The sequence below is a fragment of the Misgurnus anguillicaudatus genome, chromosome 18 (assembly GCF_027580225.2).
Source record: "Misgurnus anguillicaudatus chromosome 18, ASM2758022v2, whole genome shotgun sequence".
Taxonomy (NCBI): Eukaryota; Metazoa; Chordata; class Actinopteri; order Cypriniformes; family Cobitidae; genus Misgurnus; species Misgurnus anguillicaudatus.
The window spans coordinates 11,658,875-11,682,995 of NC_073354.2; the positions used below are offsets into that span (position 1 = coordinate 11,658,875).

General features: G+C 37.7%; 1 protein-coding gene across 4 annotated transcripts in view; it reads right to left on the reverse strand.

The window, feature by feature from the left end:
• dnm3a (dynamin 3a) overlaps positions 1-24,121 on the reverse strand; it is a 63,607-nt gene that overhangs the window by 2,043 nt on the left and 37,443 nt on the right. For 3 of the 4 annotated variants that reach the window (XM_055185867.2, XM_073855859.1, XM_073855860.1), the window contains 4 exons: positions 18,239-18,350; positions 13,053-13,217; positions 9,993-10,231; positions 9,383-9,538 (listed from right to left, as the gene is read on the reverse strand). In XM_055185867.2, coding sequence (XP_055041842.2) covers positions 9,383-9,538; positions 9,993-10,231; positions 13,053-13,217; positions 18,239-18,350 — 672 coding nt within the window. Of the gene's footprint in view, positions 1-9,382; positions 9,539-9,992; positions 10,232-13,052; positions 13,218-18,238; positions 18,351-24,121 lie in introns of those variants that run through there. The other variant, XR_012358593.1, reaches the window with a different exon arrangement.

Here is a 24,121-nt window from a genome sequence, read left to right on the forward strand (position 1 = left end):
AACAGTGTTCCTTTATTCCCATTTATATGCACCCTCATAATGGGATTTTGGCAATATTGTGATTATAATGTACCTCATGTAAACACAATACTTTGATTAAAATAATGTGATTAAGCTCATAATCACAGCAAGTATAACTGTATTAAAGGGGCCGTCAATGTTATCAATGCAAAGTCGGCAACACCAAAGCTCCAAAAGTATCAAAAATATTTATTATTTAAAAACGAGTGCATGGCATCAAGGTAACGATTCGAGTACAAAGGCTCTGCATTGTTACACTATTATGTTTTTTTGTCAAGTACCCAATTTAGATTGATGTGCGTGCTTTAGCTTGCTTTTTGTCTATTAGAGGGGACATACCATGAAAATCTGACTTTTTCCATGTTTAAGTGCTATAATTGGGTCCTCAATGCTTTTATCAACCTAGAAAATGTGAAAAAAATCAACCTAGTAACTTAGTTTTGATAAACCATTCTCCACAAGCATGTGAATAAATAGGTCATTGAAATTTGGCTCCCTGATGATGTCACAAGGGGATAATACCGCCCCTTAATCTACACTATCCAACCACGACACTCACAGCAAAATCATCAGTGTTAAATCAACACTGCTGGTGTTTATATGAGTAACACCAGACCTGGTGGTCCCCATATATACACCAGCAGTGTTGATTTAACACTGATGATTTTGCTGTGCATTTAGTGCAGAGATCAGCTCATTTGCATGTTAAAGGACACACCCAAAATGGCACATTTTTGCTCACACCTACAAAGTGGTAATTTTAACATGCTATAATAAATCATCTATATCATATTTTAAGCTAAAACTTCACATACGTACTCAGGGGACACGAAAAATTTATTTGACATCTTAAAAAAGTCTTGTGAAATGACCCCTTTAAAACAGGTGTTTTAAACCTTTTTTATTCGTATTATGCAGCATTGTAATCGCATCTATACTGCACAAACTGAAGTGTGCATGTTTTTTTCTTGCAAATTCCTTTAAACTTGACATTAGGAAGTTTTCCCTGAACTTTGTCAACACGACTTGTTGTCGGCAGTCTGCCTTCATCTGGAAAAAGCTAAAATAACACGACAGCAGCGAATAAAACCGTTACAACCATGTCCTCATAATATTTCTGTCTTCATCACGGCACCAAATAACGAAATATGTCCATAAGAATGTGTTTGTCATTTAACGTAAATAAATTAAAACAGTGGACAGTATATGTGAGCTCATCATTGAGCTATGTGTGAATAATAAGCACAATCATTAACTCTTTCGCAGCCATAGACGAGATATCTCGTCAATTAAGAGAAAACGCTTCCCCGCCAATGACGAGATTTTCCGTCTTTCCGCAATACCGCTATTATCCACCAGGTGGCTTATACAACCCGGAAGTAGCGCCTCACGTGAAAGAGACAGAACTCCGTGTATGTTTTAAAGATCGCTCTGCATCTGATCTCAACCAAAGTCCTTCGCAAAAATGGAATTATGTCAGCTTTTTGCTCAAAATTGGGTGTTTTTGAAGAAACCTACCCATGTTTGAGAGGTGATTACAAGAGAACTAATGAAGGTAGGATGAAACGTTTTTTTTTTTGTTGTTGTTTGAAAGCAGAGGGTCTGTTCTTTCATCTGATATATTGTTTGTTTATATATTTAAAGAAGAACATTTTCTGGAAGGCATTAAACTTTTGTGAAAATCATGAAAAATGCTGGCGCTGGCTGGCAACTTTTTTTTTTAAATGCTGGCGGGGAAAGAGTTAACAAATAATCAGAAAATAAAACCTGCATGTAAACAGGTGTGAAGAGGTTTTAGCTCCAGTCATGTAAACATCTTACTGCCATTAAGTCCTTAATCAGATTATTGGAAATAATCGCATTATTGGTGTACATGTAAGCGTAGTCAATGACAAACCGAGTTGACTTCTAAGCGGCTGTTGTGTGTGTGTTGGAATATATGTAGGAGGAATATGAGTCCAGCATTCCTGCAGTGCTGGTCCTGGAAAGATCCCTGTGGAGATGCAGGAATCTCACTCTCTAATGGAGCTGGCAGAACGAGCAGCTTTCTGGGATGGGAAAGAAAGGCGAACGGCTTTTATTTTTCCCGAGCTGCGGCGGGTGCAAGACTGCGGTTTTACTGAAAGAAAGAAAGAGGATGGAGAAGATGGAAAGAAAAGCATAACATTTCTTGAAGAACGTACTAGATATTACAGCCTGGAAATACCAGAGGTTTACTGGAACACAGAAAGAAGTAATGAAGTTAAATGGACAAGAATTTACAAAAATAATACGTGGGTGTAATGCAATGTCACTGGGGCGGTACCCATGAAAAGAGTTCATATGAGTACCTCAAATGTATACATATAAATGGTACATATTAGGACCTTTTTAAAGGTCACTGCCCCAATGGCAGCTTAGGGGCATTTTGTCTGCCAATGTGGGGTCGGTAGGTAGCTCACTCAGTTCTGAAGCGCACTAAAGTGATGCTGGCCAGGGTCACAACACAACTGTGAAAAGGTTCAAATGAGTTCTGCACAAACTGCAGGAAAAAGGGGGTATGGGGGTGGAAGAAAAGAGAGGGAAAGTTGGAGAGTGGGGATGAGTGATTGTGAGAGGAAATGTGAAAAAATAAGTGGGAGACGGTGAGAGAGGGAGAAAAAGGAGGAGTAAATGGGTGGAGGTCTAAACAGACCCGTTACTGAACACAAAGGAAATGAGGCAGAAACGAAATGAAAAATGGGCCAAAAATCGAGGTAAGGAATGAGTGACGGGGATCAAAAAAGGGACAAGTGAGAAACAAACACCACTGGAATAGTGATGAAGATGAAGATAAAGTCAGTTTGTGAATGCTAATATGAGAGTTTGAACGGTAAGCTAACTCTGTTTCAATAAAATCATGCTCTTGCTCGTAGGAAATAAGAAACACAACAAGTCAAATAACCGTAAGACACATGAGAAGCTTTCTTGTACTGTCTTTGGTGATTTGGCTTAGAAATGAAAAACAAGCCGAGAGCTAGAAAAAGTTAAGGAGACTAAGAGACCATCTGTACGAAAAATCAAATATGAAAAACACACTTTCCAGAGGACCCCCACCCATCCCAAGCGGTTTCGTGAAAAAAGTCTGGGTCATAAATTATATTTTGCACAAAGTATATTTTGCATAAAGGAAGTCTATTTTAAGGACCATTAACGCTGTGTTCAAGTTTCCAGTGATAAGCAATTTGTCTGTAAACACTAAATGTGAACACCGCTGACATTTACGCATTTGGCAGACACTTGTATCCAAAGTGACTTAGAGTACATTACAATGTACAAGGCAATGCTTTTTATCAGTATCTGTGTACCCTGAGTTCAAATCCATGGCCTTTTTGTGAGGATATACAGGAACACATGCTGAACATTGTGACACAACCACAGCCATTCAGAAGATATTTTTGTGAGTTATGTAGTTATGAGCACTTTTCTCCCTCTCTCTGAGAAACTTGTGATTATTATGCAGGATTTCCAAACTTTTTTCGCCACGCTTAAATAGATATAATCTATCCTGGCTGAGACCCAACAACATATTTTTAAATGGAAATGAAGAAAGACACATTTTTTCTCTTTTTGAATTTTTGTTATTTTCCTTGTCATATTAAAGGAGTCATTTCACAAAACCCTTTAAAAGTGTAAAACAAATCTCTGGTGTCTCCAGAGTACGCATGTGAAGTTCCAACTCAAAACATCACAGATAATTTATTATAACATTAAAATTGCCACTTTGTAGGTGTGAGCAAAATGTGCCGTTTTGGGTGTCCTTTTAAAAGCAAATGAGTTGATATCTGCACTAAATGGCAGTGCTGTGGTTGGATAGTGCCGATTAAGGGGTGGTATTATCCCCTACCTACATCACAAAGGGAGCCAAATTACAATGATTACATGGGTCATTCTACAGAAAAGGTGGAATTCGGGTGATGGAAATCTGTTTAAATGAACTTCTTTCAAAACACCCAAAACTTTTATAATAGCATAAATTAACTTGTCAAATCTATGAATCCGCAAAACGGGGAGCTTAATCTATGTTTAATTTTTAATACATTTTAATAAAGAATCCATGACGTTGTATCTTCAAATACCTGACAAAATGAGAATATAATAATAGATAATGAATATGATAAAACTTATAAACTTAAAAAATTGTCCATCTTGTTTTGTTTGTATGCTTTTATGTTGGTCAGTTCAAGGAATAGTGCTTAAGAAGTACTCATTAGAGAAGACGGTAACACCAATGATGGTAACATTAATGACAATTTACAGAAAAAACAAACATTTTAACAAAATGGCTGCCATTAGCCATGTGCTATTTCATCAGAGATGTAACAATCACATACTTATTCAGTATAATGTATTTTTATGTAAAGATCTTAACACTCCCAGCTATAAAAAAGAGTAACACTAATGACATCCAAAAAATCTTATCTCAAAATTCTTAGATATATCATGATATTTTAGACAAATAAAGTAAGACATCTCACAAACCTTTTGCCTTCCTCCACTGCACTTCTTTCACTGACCTCTCAACACATGAAAAACTTCAGAGCTGATGCATTGTTTCAAAATAAAAGTGCTTTGGGTAGGGTAACACCAATGACATAAATTTGGGGGACAAATATTTATTTGATATTATTCATATTAATAGTGTATTTCAGTGTTGTAGTAAATTCATACAGGGTTAAAGGTAAATGTAAATTAGATTTGTTTTATAAAAAACATGGTTTTAAATAATAAGTACACAGTTCAACTTTCATGTATGATCAAAGGGACAGGGCAATTTTCAGGACTAGACATTTAAAAAAAAATTACATAAATAAACTCTCTCATCATGTTAAGGACAGTCTATATTTATTAAATATATATCATTATGGGATTATTGGGTCAAATTAAATGATTAAGGGGTCTGCAAAAGCAAGGGACAAGCATTTCCACCTTTTTTGTAGAATGACCCACATGTTTGCAGAGAATGGTTTACCAAAACTAAGATACTGGGTTGATTTTTTTTTTACATTTTCTAGGTTGATAAAAAATCATAATTTTGCATCATTGTAAGCAAGTCCAATGTCTTGTTAAGGGGGTGAGACTACAAACACCCCTTTTCTCTGTCAAATAGGCACCAAATTCGAAATGTATGTTACATTTCGACTACAAATATGACGCACTTTCAAAATAGATGAATGTTTCTATGGGTGAAATGCTACTTTAAAGGCAGCGTATAACAAGGACAAAACTCTAAATACCCAATTTTTCGGTCTATAAGCCACGTTTTTTCCCCATATCTTGGCTGGTGCTGTGTCTTATAGTCAGGTGCGCCTTGTAAGTCAGTATGAATTAATTTTGACATTTATGAGGCAAGAGACAACATTACCGTCTACAGCCGCGAGAGTCCGCCATATGCTGCTTCTGTATTTATGTAATTCAATGATGTGGAATGACGCGTATGCGAACTTCACGCTAGTTGGCTTGTTCGGTTAATTTAGACTATTCAACCTTCCAGGTAAGTTCTGTATGCTATGGTTTATTGTTTAAATAACTGATAATATTACTTTAACGTACAGACATCTATTCAGCCTGCTGTTCTGTCTGCTATTGTTTAGTTGAATAACTTGCCTTTCCAGATTAAACGTCTGTTCTTCGGCGCAGATTTCGTGAAAAAATTTTCTAAATACATGCGACGTATAGTCCACTGTGACTTATATATGTTATGTCGTCTTAATTTTTGAATGATGTGACTTATACTGCGGTGCGGAAAATACGGTAGTACAATGTGTCAAATACTTTAAATGCAATTTATAGGGTGGCTCAGTGGGTAGCACTGAGCAAAAAGGTCTCTGGTTTGAGCCTTGGCTGGGTTGGGAGGTCTATCTGTGTGGATTTTGCATGTTCTCTCTGTGTCTGGTTTCCACCCAAGTCCAAAGCATAGACTGCAAGAAAGATGGACGTAGTGTCCGTGACGTCACCGATAGGTTCTGAAAATCGTTTTTGAAGCCAATAGTAGGCGGTGCCTGCCGTCGCCATCCTGGCCGTGCATCACCGTGCATCCCTCACGGATATCCGAAAATGGGTAAAGAGTCGAGCTAGGTGGGCATGGTTTCAGCAACCAGCCACCTCAGCTTCACCCACGCCCGCCTAGCTCGATTCTAATGACAGCAGTGGCCGTTCACCCGTCACTCAAGTGGCCACGCCTTTAATAATGCAGAACTTTAAGGCTTAATATAAATTAAACGAATGAGTTACAAAAAAATTCACCACCCTCACAGTTGTCATGAAGGGCAAAATTAGCTATACAGACCAAAATCAGTTTTTGTACCAGGCTGTAAACATATTATTTTCTACTGTAAATTGGCCATTTAAACATGAGGATCTATGGGAATTGACTCGCTTTTGGAGTCAGCCTCTAGGGGCCAGTCGATGAATTGCAGTTTAAACCAATTCCTTATTGGCTTCGTAAAAGAGAATGGAAAGTTGCCCCTCGGCCCAAAGGCGGTCCAAAGGCATGCAGGGAATTGGAGATTCCAAATTGTCCTTTCCCCAACTTGTGTGTGGATTTACCATGGTAAAGATACAGCGTCAAATCAGTTTTTTGCTCTCTATGTTTACGACAACTTATTGGTGTATCAAAATTCTTTAAATAACTTTTTGTCTTGGGTGTCTCTAGATGCTACTTACTGCATTTCGTTCCAATTGGACAAACACTCTAGGAAAAGTTAGAAAAAGTAGGTTTTTTGAATAACTCAAAATGCATTTGTCAACAGAATTTCGTTTTTAGGACTTTTGTATCAGTAGTTTAGCCAAACTATTTTGTAGTTTAGCAAAAACGTAAATAAAACTTTGGACTGTTAGTGGCGCTAGCGGGTTTGAGATTGAGACTCCTACTTTAGTGTGGCAACTATTTGAAGGATTTTCTCACCATGAATATAATAGCACTGATGCCATAAATGCTGGAATTTACATTTACTTCTATAAATCCATTTTAAAAGTTTACATCCTTGTGTAAATTATTACCCAGATTTTTTTATCTATCTTTACACAACTCTTTCGGCAAAAAAAATGTTTGTTTGTTGGTTTGATTTAAAAAGGTACACAGTGCTTGCGTGTGTGAATAACTATGTACATCTGCTCCATTTTTCTTTACCCTCAGAGCCATATGTTTACTGTACATGTAGACAGCACTGTCTGTGATCTAGTGCTGTAGTTTTGGGACCAGTCAGCATGTAGTCTAATCTATCATGCATATGAAGATAGGTATGCCTATATTTCATGAGCAGTTTTTCGGGTCTCCGAGTTCACCGCTTTGAGACTAATCCTAAATACAGGTCCAAGAATGAACCTTATTCTCAAGATACCAAGGGTCTTATTAGATGTGTTTGGTAAGTGCATAAATCCCAACATTTGGAAAGTATAACAGAACTAACGGAGATTAAATTCTTTCCTGAACATATGCCTGTAGTGTTCCTGACTCCCATGCTGCCTTTAAAGGCAGGGTATCTGATTTGATCCAAAAAAAAATGTTCTTATGCTGGTTAAACGTCTCCTCACATCATGCTAGCAATTACTATGTTAACTTGTTTAAATGTATTTTTATAAATATATGTCATCTGTGAAAGGCGTAGATCCAAAAAAGTTCAACAAATCATTGAAGTCGGACTGAACGCAATAATTGGGCGCATGCAATTTTTGCCCCTCATCTGTGAACGTGATTTTCATATGCTACTGCGCAACCTGTTCACACAGACACCATACGTCATCAGCGCATACATGTGCGCTCACCTCCTGTCTGGAAACAGGGATGAATGGCAAACTTTCCTGCTGAATTGACAACCTGCACAGGAGCAACAAAGCAAAATCTTTTTTTTGAAACAACGACAACAACCGTCTGGATCAGCAAAGAGCAAAAACCTGAATTAACATCGGTAACTTTACTGCTTTACCACGAGATGCAAACAGCTGCAGGAGGCAAAGGGTCTGAAAGGGTCATTGCACTGTTTATTTTGGTAAGGTAGGTACGCGATATTTAAATGGATTCAGATATTCTACTTTGATGAAACATACTAACATAGTGTTGCTTATGAAATTTGTGTTCGTTTACGGATTAGCGTAACAATATAGTTACTACGTCTCAACAACCGAACGTGTGCTTAAACTAATTCTGATGTAAACCAGTTGTTTATGTTGGTTATTTTGGAAATGTTATTCACTTTGTACTGCAAAGTTAACTCACTGGTGAATGAGACATGAGATGTGAACTTCTGGTCTGTGAGTGTTCATGTGTTTTGGAGGAGGCGTGACTTTGGATGGCGATTTGAATGGAGGGTGGGATCGTGTTTTCAGTGCTAGTCGGCTACTGTTAGCATAATTTACAAACATGAGACCGGATGGACTCGCACACAATTCTTAAACAAAGGTATGTTGTCCCATTTGGATTTTTATGTTAATTCTATACGCACTGTCCGCCATTATAAAGTTTAATGATATATTGCGCCGCCCACTACGGTCCTGCAAATTTCAGTAATTGTAACTGCGTTACTTGATTAAAAAAATACTTTGTTACATGCTAGTTACTGCTAAAAGTAGTTGAATTACAGTAACTGTAACAGTTACTCACATCACTGGATATGATGATAAAGCATATTTGCTGTGCTGTCCAAGTGGAGGTTTCCGAGCTTGCAATTTTTACCCAAACTCATAGTACTCCCCCCTTCCTTAAATGGGATAGATACCAGCCAAGATTGAGGCAATGGAGTGGAGGAGGGATGCTGCAAAAAGCTGTCATGGAACAGAGGTGAGGGACGGCTATATGCACAGACCTCTTCGCACTGATTGGTTGGATCACATGACCATGCTCCTCCCAATCTTCATTAAATAGAAAATGGTCAAATTTTTTCATCACATCTTATTTCAATTTTCATTCCTCAATATGTATTGTAAAGGGAATTTTTTGGATATTTCTGGAAAACTTGTGGCAGAAGATTTGTGGTCACGTACTTGGTAACAACATGAATTCAAGAAAACACAGAAAACCAAAAAAGTAAAAAAACTTTTTTTTCACCAAGCTTGGAGCTTTAAAGATGGTTTTTAGAAAGTGTGTAGTTACAGGTCACTGAGTTCATTTATTCCAATGCAAACACACTGGATTCCAGCCCTATAATCACTGGGCACTTGATGAATTTCGAGTTTATTCAGCTGTGTTGTTGATGGAAGGAACATGTATGTGAAATTCCTTTTAATGCATACATAAACATTAGTTTATATTAGCTTTGCCCAAATTGTCCACAGTTTAATGCATCATGGGTTAGTCAAAAACTGAGGTGGGTTTGAAGGTGAAGGATTCGAGTGAATAGTTTACCTGGGAACACTGGGAGGCATTCGTTTGGAGCGGCTGGAAGTATTGGTGTTTTCTGTGCTGTTGGAAAGGGGTGGGGTGGGCGGTTCTGAACGATTTGTTGTAGGAGGAGCAGCTGGTGCAGGATGCTTCTTAGGGACACTATAACCCAGAGGAGACCTGAGAAATGGAAGAGCAAGAGAGCAACTTAACAAGGGGAGTAAACAGAATTTGCTGTTTGGGTTGACGCCCAAAAAATGTGTTGGGTTATGGGCAACTCAACTGCTGGCTTCTCAATGATATTTCATATTAATCCAAAATTGTGATTCATTGTTCCCAATGAATTTCCAAGACTTTTCCATTACATTGGGTCAGTTGTTGTTACTGGATCAGAATTCCTTTATATTTTGATTTGCTAATGAATCATGTAAAAGTGAATCGTTTAAACTGGTTACAAAAATCTATAAGCTAACTAAAAAAACAAAAAACAAGAGGGCTAGCTACAATTTATATATGTTTAGATCACAGTGTAACAAAAATGTACCAGCTCAAAGAAAAGTGCTAAAAAGAGTGAAAGATAAAAAGTAAAGATTGCAGATGGGGATTCTTAACAGGAAGTGAAGAGCTGAGAGACCTGCGGTGCAGTGTGGAGCTGCCGTGCAGCCAGGAGTTATCTACGGGTGGTGGCAAAGGGGTGGAGATGGTGGAGGTGGAAATGTCAGTTATGATGTTTAGTGCCTCCTTCAGGGCAGCGTGGGTACGCAGCACCTCATCTCGACGCAGAGCCTGTTCAGGAGACTCGTCCATAAGAGAGACATGATCTCCTGATGAGTACAGCAGAGCTAGCAACTCAGAGTGGATAAACTCCTTCACCTGCGAATGCAAATGAGGAAGAATGTAGTCATATAGACATGAAATATCTAGAGGACAATACAAATTACTTTTTATGCTTTGTCAACTATGTTTAAAATAATCAGTGTTGGGGAGTAGTTAGAGGAAACACCACCGCTCTTCAACATTTTACTATGTTCTTACCTCAACTAGCATTTAGCATAGCCCCATTTCTTCCCCCGGCTCCAAACAAAAGTTTTATTTTGTGCCACCATACTTACTCATGTAAGTCATAGGGAAAACATGGAAGTGTTTGGTGGCTTCTAAATTCATCCCTGTTTGGAGCCATAGGAATGAACGGGGCTAGGCTAAATGCTAACACATTCATGAGGCGCTATACAAAGATTAAAAGTGCACACATTGAAAAAAGATAGGGATGTATTAATTCATCTAAGTTGAGGTAAGAACTAGGGCTGAACGATGTGAGGAAAAGTTGCGATGTGCGATGACATTGCTTAATGTTTCGATGACGATGTGAGTTGCGATAAATATATATTTTTTCATGTTTTAGGGGCCATGCACATGTCGTGCCTAAAACACGTGGAAAACACTAGACACGTAGGTTATTGTCACATGACCTGCACGCTGCGCTTGTGTCATTCTGAAAAGTTAAAATGTTTTTGAAATACCTGGAAAAAACGAGCGTGTCGCGACCGCGGCACTTCCAGAGCACACATACATTTGAAATAATGAACTTGAGCGCGCAATAGACACAACATGAGAATCACCGCTTCCAAAGTACCTGTGTTTGCGGCGTCATCTCTCCTAAATCCAAAATAATTCCATGATATAGCTGAATTGCTGTTCATTTTCACCAAGGTCTTCGTCTGACAACACATTTTCCTCACTCTTCTCTCCTTCCTCTGCCATCGTTTTTGCTAACAGGCACAGCGTCGCATCTGACACCTCACATATCAATCTGAGCGTAGCTGACTTGGGGGTTCCCCTGATTGGCCTAATATCATGAACGCGCAAACCCGCTGCGTCCGAAACCGCCCACCTCCATACTATACAGTAGGCAAAGTAGTGCTTTTTGCATACTATATAGTATGGTAGTGGGCGATTTCGGACGCAGCACATGTCTTCATGACTAAACGTGATAGGTCAAACGTTTATTACATGCGCTTACTGTTTTCCCTTCATTCATCGCGTCAAGGCTGTCTGTTGCGATGTGTTCATCGCGTGAGTTCATATCGCGATGACGATGAAAATTCGATGTATCGTTCAGCCCTAGTAAGAACACAGTAAAACACCAAAAAACTGTGGTGTTTTCCTCCAACTACAAGTATTACAATAGATCAACGGATAATTACGTAAAGAACAAAAAAGTCGACAAACTCATTCTATTATTATGTCCGGGATGGAGTGAGGCATGACGGCAGAATCTGAAGATGTAGAGATTAATTGGCCATCCTGGCCTTATTTGGCCAAGTTCATGTCTCTTCACTCCACTTTGTAAAAATAGGTAAAAGGCTAAAAAATTGGTCAATATCGTATATTGGTCAGCAGTATATATTTGGTAAACCTCCTTTAACCGGCTTAAAATTCTTGAAGCTCGACAACGGGAATCCGTATGGGTAATGTCGTTTATCCACTTCATCATCCAGGCAATTTTGCAATCTGGCGTTTAATGGATTTTGGCAACAAACTGGTATTTCTAAATGCGGCTGTGGCTGGGATTAAGCAAATTTGAATCAAAATTATTTGATGAACGTATAATACATGCCGAGAGCATCTGATCAATATCATTATCTCATGGCTGGCTCTGCACTAGTTTATTTGCATAAGGCGATCTGATTGGCTGACGCATGCATTGGCGCTTGAAAAGTTGGAGAAATGTTCAACTTCTGCCGCGAGCAACGGCAGTGACGTGACGTTGATGGATCCACAATTCAGTTTGGCAACGCATGACGTCGCCCATTAAAAGTAAATGAGAAGCGTTACACCCACTCAACTGATTTTGCCAAGTGAGAGATGTCCTCAGGCCAACATATTATGTTGACCCAAAGACAACATTTGTGTAAATAAAACCTAAACCCACCCCAAAATCCAACCATAACCAAACCCTAAAATCAGGGGGACATAATACGTGAAAAACAATGGTAACAAACTGTAAACTTATTTCTAAAATCTGATTGGTCGATTAAAATGTTTGTCCCAGAGTCAACATAATGTTGCCATGAGGACATCAACCACTTGGCAAAATCAGGAGAGCCCTTACACCCCGTGTAAATGTACCGTAAAAGACTCCGATATGCACAGCACAAACACATACAGCCACGTGTCATCGCATCCCGAACGACCCCAGAGTGTGTTTGACATCATGCATGCTGTGCAGACCAATCGGTTTATGCAGCACAAGAGTGATTGTAGACTGCTCCTAATATGCTTTTAAATCTCTCTTGTGGTTATTTAATGTCATATGACAAATGATCTGCGCAGAAAACACACCTAATAAGCCTTATAAACCTAATAAATGTATAATTACAATGAACTCCATCATGCATATCTTCGTGTTTTCTTTAAAACAATTGCATCTTTTACTGACATAAGTGTACTCAGGTACAGATCATAAAGTTTAGTGTGAGTGCAGACAAGTGAGGACAATCGTACTCGGGTACAGTTCAGTCCAGTTAAATATGATGTTATCGCACCCTAAGATTTTCATATTTGGCTGAACTATTTCTTTAGTAATTTTCTACTATCTTGAAGTTTATTAAGCATGAAATATTTCAAATGCTAAAGTGGTGGTCAAGATTATTAATTAAATGTTAAATAAAAGTAGGGTAGAAACACTACAGACATTGCTGATGACAAGGTGCATGATGGTCTTGGGCATCAGGTCTCGTATGCTTTTGTAGACAATGGTCATGTATGAATCCACAAGATTTCGGATGGTCTCGACCTGACGCTCTAGTTGAGGGTCCATGGAGAAACTCTCGACCTGGCTTGAACTCTCTCCATCCACCTGACCAATTAGAAACAAGAGTGTTTTCAAAAAGGTTTAGAAGGGACCAACATCTCTTTAGCCTTTCTTAAACTTACTGTGTTCTCCTTAAGACATTAAAGAGTGGAGTTAATGAGGATAATGGAAAAATTAAAGCAAAAAATCAATTAATCTAATTAATCACATTTTTGGTTTAAAATCACATAGATTGCTAACATTTTCTACAACAGCACTGGGATGTTACACAACTCCTCTCCACTTGCTATACTTCATGATACCATAGAGAACCATATTTTTGGCTCAATGATTCAAGACTCAACCATTCAGACAAAAATGATTCTTCTATGGCATCGTGAGCATCTTTATTTTTAAAGGAACAGGCCGACTTTTTGGGATTTTAGCTTATTCACCGTATCCCCCAGAGTTAGATAAGTCCATACATACCTTTTTCATCTCTGTGTGTCCCGTAACTGGGTGATTCTTGCGAAATTAGACTGATGAGATTTCATGACATTTTTTCATAAAAAAGTAAATGCAAAGTAAGAGTATCAAAATAAGAAGCATACACTTAGAGACATCTCTTCATGTACTATTTTGCACATGAATGACATCATACAAACCAATTTTGTTTTTTCCACATTTAAGGGGACATTTTTCATTACCGCGACATGTCCATGACTGGATTTTGGTTCTTTGACATAGAAATATTTATAATTAAAAAATAAAAAAAATAAAAAGCTTCATGTTATACTATAAACATTTACAGTAAAGAAACATGTGGTATTTGGTGATCATTGGTAGATGTAGAGACAATAATAAGGAATATAAATGTAAATTTTCTCATCCTCCGCAACAATTTTCAATCATTGTTTAAGCACTTAAGGAACTAACATTTAAAAAAAATTTTTTTGGAAGGGACATAATTGACTGTGACATTCAAGATGGCTACCACGTAAGCAGTTCTTATTTTTTCTCTCCAGATAAAAGTTGAAATTTTGTTTGTCATAGTACCTAGACAATTGTTTAGTTCTCATTACCGAAACATGAGTTTGTAAACGCATATATTTAATGTAACATCATGTTGCGGTAATGATAAATGTAAATAATTCTATAAGAAATATTTTTTAAATCCTCTAGTAAGTTCAGACAAAAATTGGCTTCAAGGGCTTTTTAAAAATTCTGATGCTGGACACTAAATCTGGATTTCAAGAGAATCACCCAACTCTGTCTGACACACCCACGCTAGCCTAGCTTAGCATAAAGACTGAAAGTAAATGGCTCCAGCTAGCATACTGCTCCCAATAAGTGACAAAATAACGCTAACATTTTCCTATTTATATGTTGTGATTTGTATAGTCACAGCATGCACAAATAACAAGGTCATATGAGAGACAGCCATCTTTTAAATGTATACATACTAGGAACTATATTCTCAGATTTTCTCGCAGCACCTGAAAAACCCCGTGATGAGGACCCAACTCTGTCTGACACACCCACACTAGCCTAGCTTAGCATAAAGACTGAAAGTAAATGGCTCCAGCTAGCATACTGCTCCCAATAAGTGACAAAATAACGCTAACATTTTCCTATTTATATGTTGTGATTTGTTAAGTCACAGCGTGCACAAATAACAAGGTCATATGAGAGACAGCCATCTTTTAAATGTATACATACTAGGAACTATATTCTCAGATTTGCTCGCAGAACCTGAAAAACCCCATGATGAGGAGCAGAGTTCGCGCACGTGTTGCGCTAATCACTCCCCCCAAGTAGCAGGGCTTCGTCTTCTGAGAATATAGTTCCCAGTATTTTCCCAGTACTTAACAAAACACAGCCCAGTGCAAAACACAGCCATGCTAATATTCCGAACAACATACTCTTGCTCATGTGATGTTTTTAAAATAGTTGACTCCCAAGAGTAAGATACTAAAACAGTGATCCAAATGTCAACCTGTAACACATTTATATTATATTACAAACCCAAACCCAGAGAAAGAACATTGCATTCTCATTTTAGAAGACATGGCACTGATGATGATGTTGGTAGAGCTGGATGAGACAGGTGCTAACAGCTTTAAGAAACGATAAATGCGTTTCAGAGAGCAACAAGTATGCGTAGATGATGTGAACGAGACAGGAAAAACAAATGTTGGAGAAAAAAAGACATCTGGGATGAGAAGCAAAGAAAAACTTGCAGAGTTTTTCTTCTGTGAGTGTCTGTGGGGGTGTGGTAGACTTCTGTCAGGGCAAATTATGGGAAACCCTGACAGACCTGTGACATCACTCAACATGTTGCTCCAAAGCACACATAAAGACTGAGGAGCGGGTGGAGGGGACCGTGAAGAAAAAAACGAGAGGGAGCTGATTAGAAACAGAGCTCAGAGTCCCTCCCTCTCTGATCCTTCATGGTGTGACACAAGAGCTGAGGAATGCAGCAGAGCTCCTGACCCCAGAGCAGAGCCACCATGAAGCCCACAGAGTCAAGCACACACACAGAATCGCTACAGGAGCAAGAGCTATAGCAAAATCAGCAGCTATACAGTCTATGGGGTCACTGGGTCCACATACACTTTTTGGTGTACGTTTCTTTGTGCAACGCAACTTGTGTCGAATGTGTAAGATATAACAGCAGAAAAGAAGGTGTTTAGACTATTAAAAAGACTATTAAAGGTTCTTTAGTGGTTCTTTTTACACATTTTTTGTGTTATGCTATTTACCACATTATGTGTCATTTTGTGTTCAAATAAATAAAAGGGTCAACACATGAGGTGTTAAAAACAACACAAAATGTGTTGTTCCAATAATAACACGGAGCTATGTCTAGTTATAGAATGTGTTGTTTTAACCCAACCGTTTTTAAACACCTTTAAAGAACCTCTTAAAAATAATGGTGCTTTAAAGTTTCTTCACAGCGATGCCACAGAATAACTATTTTTATGTTCCTCGAATTTTTCAAAGGCTCTTCAAAGAACCATTTCTTTCTTACATTTTTATATTTTAAAAAACGTTTACTCGCAGACAAAAAGTATGAAGGTACAATAGTTGTTAATTTTTCTTTTGTACCTAAAAGATACATACTGGAACCACAAAGGTACATATATTTACCTTAATGGTACATAATAAGACCTTTTTAAAAGGTACTGTTCCGTTGACAAAAGGTACAACTTTTGTACCTTTTATCCAAGAGTGTATGTTTGGATACTAAAGGGGACATTTTACAAGATTTAAAAAAAAAAGTCAAATACAGTGGTGGCTCGTGACTGCTCATCCGATAGGCGCTAATACTTAATAAGTGTTCGGAGTGTCACGTTTGTGGTTCCCTTTCCAAAATATGTGTTCTGCGTGTTGAAAGATCCTGTGTGCATCACGTGTTCTGTCAAAAAAAGTGCCCGCTGCACACGCGTCAAAACCGTTTATGACAAAAGAGATGCTCACGTTCACACGCAAGACACTCCCTTAATATTAAACTCTGATTACGCATGAGATTATGCGAGTATCTGGCAAACGCGAGCGTCTCTTTTATCATAAACCCTTTAGACACATGTGCAGCGGGCATTTATTTTGACAGGACACGTGATGCACACAGGATCTCTCAAAGCGCAGAACACATAAAAGGAACCACACACATGGCGGGCTACATACATGTTGTGATAAACTTTGCATCGAGCGCCCTTGAAAAAAGAAGTCACTGGGCGCCACTGGTTAAATAAATCTTTGGTGTCCCCAGAGTACGTATGTGGAGTTTTAGCTCAAAATACCATATAAATAATTTATTATAACATGTTAAAATTGCCACTTTGTAGGTGTGAGCAAAAATGCACCATTTTTGGGTGTATCCCTTTAAATGCAAATGAGCTGATCATATGCAAGCACTGATCGGAATAATGGAGGTTTGTTGAAATGGAGACTAAATTGTGCTGTCAATTATTTTCTCTTTCTCTCTCTCTCTCTCTCTGCAGTAAATGGCAGTGCCGTGGTTGGATATTGCAGATTTAAGGGGCGGTTTTGTAAGAATAATTGACGACGGTCTATTGAATTAAAAGAAAATAATGCACACCCAAGGTGTTAATGTGGTACGATGCGAAGCAGAGTTAGGTGTGCGGTTTACAGAAAAATAATCAACACCCATGAAACATATCTTAGCCAATCAGAATAAAGCATTCAAAAGGCCTGTGGTATAAATTATAATAAGAGCCCCTTTTGACATCACAAGGGGAGACAAATTTCAATGACCTATTTTTTTCCAAATGCTTGCACTGCAAAAAATGAATGTCTCACTTAGTATTTTTGTCTTGTTTTCTGATATAAATATCGGAAAATTCTTAAATTGAGATACATTAAGCCAAAAATGGTTCTTCTATGGCATTGTAAAGCACCATTATTTATTTTCAAGTGTGAACCCATGTTTTATCAGGAACAATATCTTTCTTTAGTGCTTTGTAGATTGTTTGCAGATCTAAAAAGTTATTCATTATTCCATATAGTATCTTCAGATCAGCATTCGGGATGCTTTAAAGGAACAGTTCATCCAAAAATGAAGATTCAGTAATTTACTCACGGTATGGTTTTCCTTCACAAGAACAAAATAAGCATAATAAAAGTGGTCGACTCAACCCTTCTGAAGCCATCTAATATGTTTGTGTAAGAAACACTGAAATGTAGGCTTTTATTACATTTGTTGAAATGACATTTGAGAGACACAGCACAGGGCAACATTTTGGTCTGCTCCTCACACGGCTTTTTAATAGCTTTAGCTTTTTTTAATAGCTTTATAACACCAATAAAGTATCATGAAAGTCACACAACTCTTAATGTAGTCACAATTTTGGTCACATTCTTAATGGTGTGGACTTTCATGATGCTTTATTGTTGTTTCTCATTTTTTTAAGACACTGGTGAACTGCGCCTTTAATACACCAGTACACAGATGGTATGGAACTAATAAATGTGTCAGGATATTAAAACCATTCTTGGCTTGACCAAGAACATTTCTTTTCAAAAGTATGAAGTTTGGGACACAGGATTGACGGGTACATGCTTACAGTGGTTTTCTCTGGGTAGACCCCGGCCCGCAGCAGAGATGCCTTCCAGCTGTCCACCTCCTCCTGCGTATCACAGGCCAGCTCCAGATGCCTGTAGTCCTTATACACGTTTCTATGGTGGAGATAATCTGTCCTTAGTGGGTTTTCATGGCAACACATATACACTTTCGCACAAACAAATACAGAACACGCAAATTCTCTCGCTCACTCGCAAATATAATCCAAACCACAAACCACAGACCCCCCCTCCTGTCCTCTATGACGTAAATATTCATTCAGTCTCTTTAATCTAATCTGAGCTCTAGTTCTTTAAATTCTCTTATATTCTATTCTATAAATCAATACAGTTGTTGTAGCGCAGATTAAATGTGTACACTTTTGGTCACTTAGGTCATATATAAATAAGTCTGCATTTTATAATCAAAATACCATCTTGGCTTTACTTGGCTATTTTTGCAATGACTTTTAACTGCCTAGCTCTAAGGTGATTTTTAGGGGTTGTGTGAAGTCATTCGCCCTCAAGTTTACACAGGTGTACAGCAGAGTGAACACAGGTGTAGTTTATCACATTAAGGGGCCATTCACATTTTGCGTCTAAAACCAGGAGTGCTTGACAGATCTTACAGCTCTGAGTATCCCTGTACAGCTATGATTAGTGCTGTTCTTCCATCTTATGTTGATACGTAATGATACAATGTTTACAGGATACAATATTGATAGGTAAATGGTGAAGTGGATTGGTTTGTTCTTGTCACACTGCCAAAAAAATACTTTCTTACTTAGTATTTTTGTCTTGTTTTAAGTACAACTATCTAAAAATTCTTAAGTCAAGATGCATTGTCTTGATGAGAAAAATGACCTAAGAAAATAGGTCTAGTATTAAGACAAAAAATATAAAATCTCAGTGAATTTGTGCATAAAACAAGCAAAAAACCCCATTGGCAGATTTTTTTTTTGTTTTATGCAGAAATTGACTTAAATGTGATTTTTTTTGGTCTAAAAACTAGACTTATTTTCTTAGTTCATTTTGCTCATCAAAAAATGCATCTTGATGTAAGAATTTTTAGATATTACTTAGAACAAGACAAAAATACTTAGAAAGAAAGTAATTTTTTGCAGTGCACATAACCTGCGGTGTGAACATGGTTTTCTGAAAGTTAAATATTTTCAATTCACTGCGTCGCTAATGTGCCTTGAAAAATTCGGTGGCTGTTTGCCATTTTAAAATTTCGTATTTGCACGTGCACAAAACATGAAATGTCAACGGCCCCTAACTATGGACATATTTCATCAACAGAGGTGGACAGTAGTGAAGTATTTTACTTTCTACTTAAGTACATTTTTAAGTATCAAAATATGTGTTTGTTGCGTCATGTAAACCATGTGCATCACGTGTTTTGTCAAAATAAGTGCCTGCTACACACGCGTCAAAACCTTTTATGATAAAAAGAGACACTCGCGTTCAGAAAATACGCACAAGACACTCCCTTAATATTAAACTCTGATTACGCATGGGATTATGCGAGTATCTGGCAAACGCGAGCGTCTCTTTTATCATAAACCCAATTTAGACGCATCTGCAGCAGGCACTTATTTTGACAAGACACGTGTTGCACACACGATCTCTCAATGCACAGAACACATATTTTAAAAAAAGGAAACACACACATGATGGGCTACATATGTATCATATATGTGTTGTATGTACATCGAGCACCCTCGAAAAAAAAGTCACCGGCCGCCACTGTTGTTAACTATTTTGAAACTTCACAAACTTTACTTTATCCTGTTAAAGTGTGCTGCTACCATATTTAATAAAAGAATGCTCTTTTTATTGTAATGCAAAGACATTTGTATATTTTAAAGTGTGCCTGAAATGTTCAAATACTTTCTGATGGCATAGCATTGCTTTGGAAGGTTCGTCACATTTCAGTTAATTTTACAACAGCATTCTTAATCCATTTGTCTCGTTCCTACATTGCCCTGCATCTTTTTGTTTAAGGCACTTATACACAAAAGTACTGTGGTGGTACTATGATACAGCAATTGCATAATTTCAGTTATAGATTTGGCAGACGCTTTTATCAAAAGCGACATACCGTTTATTACAAGGTTTATATTTAATCAGCATGTGTGTTTCCTGGGTATCGAAACCACAACCTTTGCGCTGCTAATGCAATGCTCTACCATTTCAGCTAAAGAATCACCATTAGATAGAAGATCATGGTTCTTTGAAATATACCATGGTGCTGAAATGCAAGAAGCACAGTATTTATCTGGTTTTTATTGTATTATTATGTATTAATGGTATATGCACAAAAAACCATGGTAGTACAGTACCATGTCCAAAATAAACATGCTAGTAATGTGGTACTTTTTGGTACTTTTGTGTAAGTCTCTTTCCCTTGTTCACGCCAGCTCAACTTAGAGAGAGAGAGAGAGAGAGAGAGAGAGAGAGAGAGAGAGAGAGAGAGAGAGAGAGAGAGAGAGAGAGGCAGGAATCTGGAGCCCGTCTCTCTCCATCTGTTCCACATTCCCCCTAATTATTTCGTTGTTCCTCTCCTTCTTTTGTTTCCCTGAATTTTCTCTCTCAATTTTTGTGGCTATTGTTTCTCTTTGTTGTGCCTGTGGGGTAAGAAGCTTAAAGTATAATGTACAACATGTATTTGATTAAGTCAGCGGGCGATAAGAACGTCCCTACAAAAAAAATGACCTGAGACAGGGGTCAAGGCGGACACCACACAGTCATGTGCGGACATTACTACTCGCAGGCAACTCACACACACCCTGAAGCAAAACCACACACCAAACCAGTTGCATTCTCACATGCTTGGATCTCATAAAACTTAGTTACAAAACATTGTTTTTGCAAGCACAGTTATGACTCAGTGCTACTAATTGGCTATTGCTATTATTGAGAAAATCCTTTTTAAAATCCCCTGCATGTTTTTTAAAACGCGCTGTTAGCATAATGCTGTCTTAACGTGACATTTAAGTATGTGACTGTTTATTTCACTGATCCAAGTGCAGTGTTATTTGCATTGAAGACCTTTCTAACAAGGTTTACTGTTTTGTGGTTAACTGGTTCATAATTCATCAGTAGTTTGTGATAGTTATGACAGGGTAACCACAGCATTCATGACTATACTGAACTTTATTTGCTATTAAAAAACAACAGAGCCAAAGGATTTAAAAATTGTAATACATACAAAATTAACAAAACAATCTGATTATCCAAAAATAATATTTAGCTGTATTCCTAGGGCTTCAACCTAAACTCAGATGTCCTTAAAAACTTGCATGTGAAAGAAAAGTTAAGCTCTACCAACATCATCTGCAGACATGCTGCTTATTAATGAAGGAAATACTTACCCATCATTTTGTAAAAAAAACAAAAACATGTTTACAGTAATGCACTTGTAATGAAGCTCCGTGGGGCACAGGATTACACCATCTAGACTAAATGTTAAAAATATACACTGTTACATAAATATAGCCACAATTCAGCAACTACTTTTAAATGGAACTTACTTGACTGCTACTTTTTAAATGAATTTATAAGCTGGTTATTTGCTAATTAAGTTAACAAGAACTACATAAAGACATTAGTTAAATTACTGATTTATTTAAAGAGTAATTAAGAATAAAATAATATTTCTGCTTTGAACTCTCTGAAAGGCCTTGCCCCATAGACTTTCATTAAAAAGATTACTGTAAATTTGACATTTGTTTGCTTTTACAAATTGAGAGATGAGTACAAATGATTTTCTTTCATAATCAACAACAGATGCTCTTGATAAAGTGTCATTTATGCCTGATCACACAACATTCCTTCAATCAAAACCTGAATGAAACCAAAACTGTTGTCGCATTTCAAACCCGAATGCAATACGCATACGTGGATAAATGAGGACATGGTCTCTCCATTCTTCACTGTAAAGAATTTGCAGCATTTTGGTCAAATTAACACATTTTTTGTTACTTTAACTTAAAAAATTAAGTTAAACAATTTCAACTTGAATTTATAAGTTATGTCAACTTTTTTAAGCCAAAACTTAAAATAGTAGGTTGAATTGACTTGCAAAACCAAGTTGTTTTAACTTTGTGCTGCATCTTTATTTACAGTGTGCATGAGTACATCTTGCTTGTATTTTATTGGTGTCACCACTGTGGCAAAATGACATCACGGTCTCACACTGACACTTGAGAGATGGTGGGTGTGAAGGGCACAGTGTGAAACATTAGATCATCAGAGTATGTGTGTGTGTGTGTGTGTGTGTGTGTGTGTGTGTGTGTGTGTGTGTGTGTGTGTGTGTGTGTGTGTGTGTGTGTGTGTGTGTGTGTGTGTGTGTGTGTGAGAGAGAGAGAGAGAGAGAGAGAGAGAGAGAGAGAGAGAAAGGGGATTTTTCAGAGTGCTGGGTGGTATGTTTCTGCCTGTGAGCGGGAATGAGTCTAGTTTATGAGAACTTCAATATCTTTATACAGAGTGCTCAGAATGATGAATATATGCGTGTGCATGTGTTTCTATGTGTGTGCGTTTGCATGTTAAAGTATCTGATTGATTGTGGTGCAGCCTAGGGTGTGTTTACAATAGTCTGCCATGCCTCTCTATGTCGTGTGTGTGTGTGTGTGTGTGTGTGTGTGTGTGTGTGTGTGTGTGTGTGTGTGTGTAAGGCAGAGAGAGAAAGACACAGCATACCGACATCTCTTCAATTAAGCAGCTAATCAATCCCAGACACACCCGCATTCAGAAACGAAACGAGGCTGCGCTTGTTAGGAAAGAATGTCAAAGTGAGAGAGAGAGAGGAGAGAGAGAGAGAGAGAGAGAGAGAGAGAGACTGAAGTAGAAACTGTCCAGGAATGTGTCAAAGTGTGTCCTACTGCGCCCCCTGCTCAGACTCTGTGAATTATTACTGTGAAGGTACAGTGTGGTGCTTAAGTTAGAAAATATAAAAGGTGTCTACATCTGAAATGACCAGGATGTCTTTGTAACAGCATGTGGATGTTTATAAGTGTATTCTGTGTAAATAAGATATGACTCCACTGTTTGGTCTACTTTAATCTGACACTGTGTTCTCACAAGGTGACACTACAAGTTTCTACTACTGCACACGAAAAATAACGGCCGATAAACTAGTAGACATTCATGTCCTATGAAGAGTTGCACATGGCCTGCATTGGATTGTGTAAATCTGCGAATGTGTAAGATTCTGCTCCTATATGAGCTTTTTATATGTTTAAAAAAAATGTACTTTAGCGACTAGACCTCATGTGACCCACCCACCGAAAGTGATGTATTTCAGTGTATTCCAATTAAAACAATGTGTGTGAAGTGGGTTAGGTTTTTTTTAACACTTGAATCCTTTAAAAATGACTGACTATGATAAATAATAAATTATTAGTTTAATATTATTTATATCTTTTATTTTAATCTTGTCTCCATACACTGTAAAAAATTATTTGGTTCAACTAAAATATTAAGTTATTTGGTTGCCTTAAAAAATTGAGTTTATTTGACTTATTAGTTACGGAGCCCCTAAGGGGACATGGAGCAAAAATTAAATAAAGTTTAGTTTTGCGTGCGCATGTGAAACTACCGCGTTTTGTTTCACGTGTGCATGTAAAACTAAACTTAAAAAAAAATTCTGCACATGAAGGTTTTGCGTGAGCACATGAAAGTTTCACGTGAGCACATGAAACTAAACTTTATGGGGAAGTTTCCCGGACCAGGATTAGCTTAATCCAGGACTAGGCCTTAGTTTAATTAGAAAATATAACTAGTTTTAACAAACATGCCTTACTAAAAACATTACCTGTGCATTTTGAGATAAAACAAAGGGCACTGTTGTATTTTACAATATGTTAGTGCAAGTTGTTTTCAGT